Genomic DNA, 8222 nt, shown 5'->3' with positions numbered 1-8222 from the left:
TCTATCCATAAAGTCATTCACCAACTGTTTGAATGAACAATGGTTCTGCTTGGAGGGTGGCACAGACACCCTCCAAGGTGAGGGTAAGAATTTGGTTCATTGGCTGTGGTAATTTGGAAAAGCATTCATCTCAGAGAAAGAGTAACTTATAAAGTCCTCTTCTTCAAACTTGATTCAAGAGTTACAAACAAGACTTACTTATTTTTATTTATGAGTACATTGTAGCTGTCTTCAGACATACCAGAAGAGTGCATAGGATCCCATTACAGATGGTTATGAGGCACCATGTGGTTTCTGGGAATTGAACTTTGGACCTCTGGAAGAACAGTCAGGGCTCTTAACCACTGAGCCATCTCTCCAGCCCACATTTACTGTTCTTTACTAGCATAGACTTCACCCTTCCATACCTCAACTCTTTTAACTTGAAAGCTAATTTTTATGCCAAAAAATCAGTATTATTCTTCAGCATACAGCACCATTTTCCCTTCCTTAGGAACTGAAACAGAAAATGTTGAAATCCTAACCTTATCAGTATATGTATGCCCCATCCAGTCACTTAGTCTTTGTGATCTTCACAACAAATAAAAGATAATGTAATCTCCCTCTCAGAGGCTTACAGACCAGGTTAAATAATAAGTAGGTGTCAAGGCTCTCGGTGAATTAGTAGAAAGACTCAGAGGGCTTAGCTTGTGACTGTTCTGATTTTGTGACTTGTTGCACTTGAAAAATACCAAGCGGAGTCAGCAAAGGGAGGAGCATGGTATAAAGCTCATAGGGTCTCCTGCAGTACAGATACAGGCTGTGTTGAATTCCTCCAGCAATAAACTGTAACAGCCATTGTGGAACTCCTTGGGGAGGGCATACAAAAACACTGGACTCTCAGAAGATAGGCAGATACCACCATAATATCTAACTGTAAGTCCCTCCCCAAACCTGGAGGCCACCACTGTCCGGCATGGAAACAGTCTTTATCAACTCTCTGATTCCTAATTTTTATTTACTAACAATATGATCACAAAAGAGAGAGTTGATTAATACAGCTTGGCAATATCAGGAAAGATCCACACATTTTATGTGGACCTTGAAGAGTTAATTCTATATTTTAGACATAAAAGAGAAAAGAATGTATGAGACAGGAAAAAATGTGAGGCAACTTTATCTGTGTAGGAATGAATGGTCAGAAGTCCAGAGATTTTGAAACCATCAAGCCATGGGGATAAGAGTCTGAGAACACCTGGGAAAGGAAAGCAAGAGCTATCGCTCAGGGCTAGAGCACATGCCTCGTCTCCTACACTACCAAAAGTATTTCTGAAAGAAACCCTGGACCTAGTGACTGACCGAGCCCCAGCTAGCAGAGCCACAGAGGCAGAACCAGAGCACGCAGTCTTGTACCTCCTAACAGTTTATCTTGTCCAGTCACTTACTGGATGTATTTATGAAGATAAAAATAACTTTATGGTACATTGATTTGTTTTGTTTTGTTTTGTTTGTTTTGAGGGGGAAGGTTTTTTGTTTGCTTGTTTATTCAAGATAGGGTTTTTCTGTAGAGCCTTGGCTATTCTGGAACTCACTCTGTAGAAGAGGCTGGTCTTGAACTCACAGAGATCTGACTATCCCTACCTCCTGAGTGCTGGGATTAAAGGCATTCCTTACCATCACTGGCTGGCCATTGGTTTTTAATTATCAGCAAATGTGGATGGTGCTGCCTTGCTTAGGTTGCTTAGAATGATAGCTTTTCCCTTTTTATTGCATTAGCTTTACAAAACTCAGTTCCTTCCACCTGAGCTTTACAAACATTCAGATTTAAATTGAAAAAGCTTCATCAGGATCTGGAGGGCACAGTGTTTGTGTGGCATGCATGACATCCTTCTAGGTTTGATCCCTAGGATTATATAAAACCGTTAGCACACATCTACCATCTCAGCCCTTGAGAGGTACACACACAAAAATCACAAGTTCAGCATGTTTGAGGTCAAAGTGGACTGAATCAGACTCTGTCACAGAAACTAAACAAACATAATTTATTATCTGAAATTTTGTGATTTTTAAATTTAAATTTATTTTTAACTGATACATTGATAAAATGATATGTGAATATACTACATAATGTTCAAATCAGGAGCAAATATATCTCCTAAGAAAGTTATCATTTCTTAATAGTGAACATTTTTTTTTAAAGATTTATTTTTATTTATTTTATGTGTATGAGTACACTGTAGCTGTACAGATGGCCGTGAGCTATCGTGTGTGGCTGCTATTGATCTCAGGACCTCTGCCGGCCCCACTCGCTCCGGCCAGCTCACTTGGGCCCCACTGGCTCCAGTCCCGCTTGCTCCGGGGTAATTTACTGCAGCTGTCTTCAGACACACCAGAAGATATCCGATCTCATTATGGGTGGTTGTGAGCCACCATGTGGTTGCTGGGATCCGAACTCAGGACCTTCGGAAGAGCAGTCAGTGCTCTTACCCGCTGAGCCATCTCGCCAGCCCCAATAGTGAACATTTTCAAAATCCTTTCTTCTAACTTTTTGGGGTATACTATGTAACACTGTTGTCCCTGGTTACCCTACTCTGTGATGTGTACCAGGTAGGGTATCTCATTCCAAGCCGATGTAGCTGAGCACCATTTGCCTGTTACCCCGCCCTTCTCCTTGCATCTGCTAACTACCATCCTTCCAACTTCTATGAGAATCACAGTTTTAGATTACAATGTGCAATACCTGTCTTCCTGACTAGGCTTATTTCACTTTTACAGTGTCCATTTTTTAACATATTGTTATGGCTAAAACATATATTGTATATATGCCCCATATTATGTTTAAGTATACACGCATGGGGAGGTCAGGTGTTGACATTGGGTCTCTTCCTTATTCATTTTCTTTTTTTCTTTTAAAGATTTATTTGTTTAGTGTGTGTGTGTGTGTGTGTGTGTGTGTGTATGTATGTGTGTGTGTATGAATACACTGTCGATGTTTACAGACACACCAGAAGAGGACATCGGACCCCATTACAGATGGTTGTGAGCTAACATGTGGTTGCTGGGAATTGAACTCAGGACCTCTGAAAGAGCAGTCAGTGCTCTTCACCACTGGGCCATCTCTCCAGCTCTCTCATGTTCTATATTATATTTTGAAAGAGTCTCTCCCTAAGCAAACTAGACTGGCTGGCTAGCGAGCCCCAGGGACCCTCCTGTCTCCTGCCGCCTTTCCACCCACCCACCACTGAGAATAACATGTTCATAAAACCTACCTGGCTCCTTTTGTTTTGTTTTATTGTTTGTTTACATGTATGCTAGGGGACTGGGGTTAGGTCATCATGCTTGGGCAGCAAACACTTTACCAACTAAGCCACCTCACTCCCACCCCCAAATAAACCATCTTTTTCCCCTTTATTATTAAATTTGTTCTTTGACAGTTTGATTCCTTTATGTAATGTATTCAGAGTTACCTCACCCTCCACCCTCTCTCATCTCCTGCCCACCCTTGTTAACCTTATTCTTCATTTGATAGATGGCGTAGGTTGTTCCTACTCTTGGCTATTGTGAATCATGCCGCAGTGAACAGGATGGGGGTAGGAGTGTAAATGTCTCTTTGACCTAACAAACTGACTTTGTTTCCTTTGTGTATATTCCTGGCTGTGCCATTTGGTAGTTCTAATTGGTTTGGGTTTTTTTAAGCTTTTTTTTTTATGAGTACGACTGTTTTGCCTGTGTGTGTACAAGTGTATCATTTATTTCCCTGGTGCCTGCAGAGGCCAGAAAAAAGGAGTAACAGGCACTGGAGTTACATATGGTTGTAAGCCACCATGCTAGGAGCCAAACCCAGGGCCTTTCAAGAGCAGCAAGTGCTCACACGCACTGAGGCTTCTCTCCAGCTCCCATTTCTGGTGCTTGTGAGGAGCTACATACAGCCTCCTGTAGGGTGCAGAGAGGCTGCCCTTGCCCTTTCTATATCTTACCATCACTTGCTACTTGGTGTCTCTTGGTAATAGCCATTCTAACTAGGAGGGGGTAGCTTTTATTTAAATTTTTCTAATGTTCACTTTTTTGTGTGTTATCCATTTGCATAACTTTTGAGATCAATATCTGTATCTTGTTGCATTGTTGAACTTTACCATTTGAGTTCTTTATGTGCCCTGGATATTAATCCTACCCACATGTATATTTTGCATGTATTTTTGGCCCTGTGTGGGTTGTTCTTTTACTCTGTTGGTTATTTCCTAAAGTTGCTGTAAGAAGCTCTTAGGCTTGATGTTTTCCTATAAAGTAGTCATCTGGCTAGATGGCCTTACGGCACTGGTTTTGGGAGCAGCAGGAAGACATTTCCCACCATGACCTGTGCTACTTCCTGGTAGATACACATATGGAGACTTATGGAACTCATAGGTTCCAACACTCATGACATTAATTGGGAGGCTTACTACAGCAGAATAAACCCTATTAGTTTTGGCCCCGGTGATCATGGAACTATGCCATTTGTTCATTGGGCCGTTTACATTTAGCAGACAATCAGGCAGCTTCCTGCTTGCTGTTTGGGGTATTCTACCATGACTGCAGTTGTAAACAGTTGGGTTTTTTTAAATATACTTTTTTTTTCTTTTTCTGTTTCTTTTTAATTTCACACAAATAAGGTATGCACAGGACTACTAAGCTGTGTGCTAAGTCCAAACAGACTTCTTTCAGAGAATGAACTCTTACAGTCAACAGTTCTCCTTAAGTGTTACTGTCAGGACAAAGGACTTTCTCCTTTTCAATTATAAAAAAGGTCCAAAAGTTTTAAATGCTTCATAATATAAACCTTACAGAGAAAGTTACATAGCTGGAGTGCTGCCACATGCCTGCCTATAAGCCCATTTGGAGGCTGAAACAGGATTGCTGAGTTTAAGGTCAGCCTGAGTTATGCAGTGAAATCCAGCCCAGTTGGACCCTTGTTTCAAAAAAAAGAAAAAGCAAGGTGGGGAGTGTTAGGAAAGAAAAAAATTAAGGTTAATACTCCATTTTTATTTTTCTATATTAGCTGTGCTTTTTCAACTAACACAAACACCACCCTCGTTCGGTTTACATATAATCTTAAATTATAAGAGAACATTTTTTAAATTATGTTTTTATTTTATATATATGAGTACACCAGAAAAAGACATAGAGATGGTTGTGAGCCACCATGTGGTTCCTGGGATTTGAACTCGGACCTCTGGAAGAGCAGTCAGTACTTTTAACCACTCAGCCATCTACAGCCCCTATTTCAGTTAAAATTAGAACCATTATGAAAATGGTGACATTATTTAATCAGTTTAACTGCTTTGGTATTCTGACTTCTGTTTTTCTGTTTGAATTTAAATATGGTATAATTTACACCATAGTAGGTCTTCTTTCTTTTGTTGAGTTATACTTTCCATCATGAAATATCTGAGCCAAAATACATAAACATTTGTATTGTATATAGTGCACACCCCAAAATGTCTCCAGTATTAATAATGCCAAGAAATGCAGACACTCTAGTGTCTGTGCCCTGCTTTGTTATATAACATATAGGGTATCTTCTGCTGATCAGTTTTGAGTGACACTTCAGTTTGTTTTTAATTACCAAAAATAATGCTTTCTGTGTCCTTACTTTTGGTCTGATGTTTTGTCTTTTAAAACCTAAACTCAGGCCAGGCAGTGGTGGCACACGCCTTTAATCCCAGCACTTGGGAGGCAGAGACAGGTGGATTTCTGAGTTCAAGGCCAGCCTGGTCTATAGAATGAGTTCCAGGACAGCCAGGGATACACAGAGAAACCCTGTCTTGAAAAACCAAAAAGAAAAAAGAAAAAAAAAAGAAAGAAAGAAAGAAAGAAATCAAAGGCAGAAGAATTATAAGTTCTAGGCCAGCCTGGGCTACATATTATTAAAATATATTTTCAACTTAATGAATACAGAAAGTGTTTATTAGATTTTATAAGAAACTCCGATGCCTGTTGCATCACAGACAGGAAGCACAGAGCGACTGGCCACGGACACAGTATACCTTCAGAGGCACACCACTACTGACCTACTTCAGTATGCAGGCCACCCTCCTAATAACCCACTGATGAAGTTAGCATCTCATGATCCAGTCACCTCTCAGTCCCATGAGCTGGGAACAAAGCCTTTGACACATGAAATCTGTGAGGACATATTATACCTAAACCATAGCAGCACATTAAACCTAAAATAAAGTAATCATTTGCCATCAACTGAACAGGGTGTGGGTGGGGGGTTAATATGTGTTTAGGATTACAAATTTCTAAGGGAAGAGGAATGTCTAAACATGTATTTTCTTACCCCCTAGGTGTGAGGATGCCTTAAGAAAAAACAAGAGCTTAATTGGGCCAGATCAAAAGGAGTATCAAAGAGAACTGGAGAGAAATTACCATCGCCTTAAAGAGGCTCTGCAGCCACTGATAAACAGAAAAATCCCTCAGCTGTACAAGGCTGTGTTGCCTGTCACATGCCACAGGTATGCTAAGTGCCTCCACCACAGAGCTTTTTAGAAAAACTGCTTGATTTTAATAGTTTTACAGCTTATTATAAAATTTCAGGTGCTGCGTCCCCAGGAATCTAACAAATCCAGCTAGTATAAGCTTTGCCACTTAGCCCTGACCAGTGTGAAGGCAGCCTGCTCTGTGCAAGGCAGGCTAACTGGACAGCACTGAGTCTGGTTTCATGAACCTCTCCTAAACGTTCCCGTTCAAGTCCTGTCCCAGTGTCTTACTCCCATGAGAGAATTCTCTAGAATGTTTCATGAGCAAGGCCTTCACTACACCTCCATCCCCAGTCATCAGTAGTCTGTGCAACTTAGAGCTGCACAGAGCAGAGCAGATGCCCTGACTGTCCAGGAAGCTGCAGTCATTTTCTCTCTTTGACAAGTCAGAAAAGGAGTTTTCTACAAGTGAATCCAAGCTCCACTTGAGTGGTGCGTGCCTCGAGTAGTACAGGTACGCCCAGGAGGCTGTGAAGGTGCCACAGCAGATATAAAGAGCACACAGTGGTGCCTGGCACCCACTCTGAAGTACCTGAGCTCTGGAAACCCGGCTATTTCTACCTGTGGGATACTAATAAACCAATTAAGTTGTATAATAAATTAACATTTGAGAAGCCATTGTTAGAATATGGATTGAAAAAGGAAGCCACTCTGTCAACAGCAGAAACTTAGCCTTTGCTTTTTTTTTTTTTTTTTGACCTCTGCTTGCTCTGGTCAATCCTGCTCCCTCAGGCCCAAAGATTTATTTATTTATTATATATAAGTACACTGTAGCTGTCTTCAGACATACCAGAAGAGAGGGTCAGATCTCATTACGGATGGTTGTAAGCCACCATGTGGTTGCTGGGATTTGAACTCAGGACCTTCGGAAGAGCAGTCAGTGCTCAACCTTCAACTGTACACCCTGTCGTCCCAGTATTAGAGGCTGAAGCAGGGTTGTAAGTTCAAAGAGAGTTTGGGCCACTTAGACAAGTACTGCCTTAAAAAAAAGAAGAAATGGGCCAAAAGCCTGCTCTGTGTCACAGCCTCCAGGGAGGTCTGTCTTCCCCACAGGCTACAGGAACTGGGGAAGTACAGAGACCATTATTCACTGTGGTAAAATACACGCTTCTCTTACCCCACACCCATGGAGGAGTTCCTTTCAGAATTTCCAGCAGGGAAGTAAGCAGCTTTCCATTTTTCCTTCAGTCTTGAAATCTCTAGCTACATGCACCTGACTCCATCATCAGCCCCAGCAGGTCGAGGGGATGAAGGGGCAAGGTTTCCAGTCATCAAGCACTTGGCAAATTCTATGTCCAGTTTCTTCTACACACCTTCCTGTGCTAAGGGTGTTCTATCTGGAGGACACTCATCTCCCTACTCTAGTCCTCTAAACTTTTCTTAATAGAGACATGTAATATTTGGTTCTCTGAGGAAGTTTTGCTTTTTGTTGTTTGGTTTGGTGGTTTTGTTTAGGAGTTTAGATTTTTTTGGAGTGTTGCTACTTAAACCAGGTTGGTTGCTCTTCAGCCATTCCCTGCATTTGTCTCCAGGCCCACATTAAGGAACTCTTCTATTTTTAATTTTTTTTTTCTTTTTTTGAGAGGTGGGTATCAAGACAAGGTTTCTCTGCGTAACTGTGGCTGTCATGAAACTTAATCTATAGACCAGGCTAACCTCAGAGATCCTCCTGCCTCTGGCTCCCAAGTGCTGGGACTAAATGTGTGTGCCACCACTGCCCATTGT

The 8222-nt window shown here is 41.4% G+C and overlaps 1 protein-coding gene across 7 annotated transcripts in view; it reads left to right on the top strand.

Annotated features, from left to right (window-relative positions):
* Window positions 1-8222, top strand: part of Dock7 (dedicator of cytokinesis 7) — a 206303-nt gene that overhangs the window by 196303 nt on the left and 1778 nt on the right. For all 7 annotated transcript variants that reach the window (XM_031377915.1, XM_031377919.1, XM_031377916.1 and 4 more), the window contains one exon: window positions 6306-6473. In XM_031377915.1, the coding sequence (XP_031233775.1) occupies window positions 6306-6473 (168 nt within the window). The remainder of the gene's footprint in view (window positions 1-6305; window positions 6474-8222) is intronic.

The sequence above is a fragment of the Mastomys coucha genome, unplaced genomic scaffold, assembly GCF_008632895.1.
Source record: "Mastomys coucha isolate ucsf_1 unplaced genomic scaffold, UCSF_Mcou_1 pScaffold18, whole genome shotgun sequence".
Lineage (NCBI taxonomy): Eukaryota > Metazoa > Chordata > Mammalia > Rodentia > Muridae > Mastomys > Mastomys coucha.
Note: the sequence above shows the minus strand (reverse complement) of the source record. Positions and strands in the feature narration are given on the sequence as shown.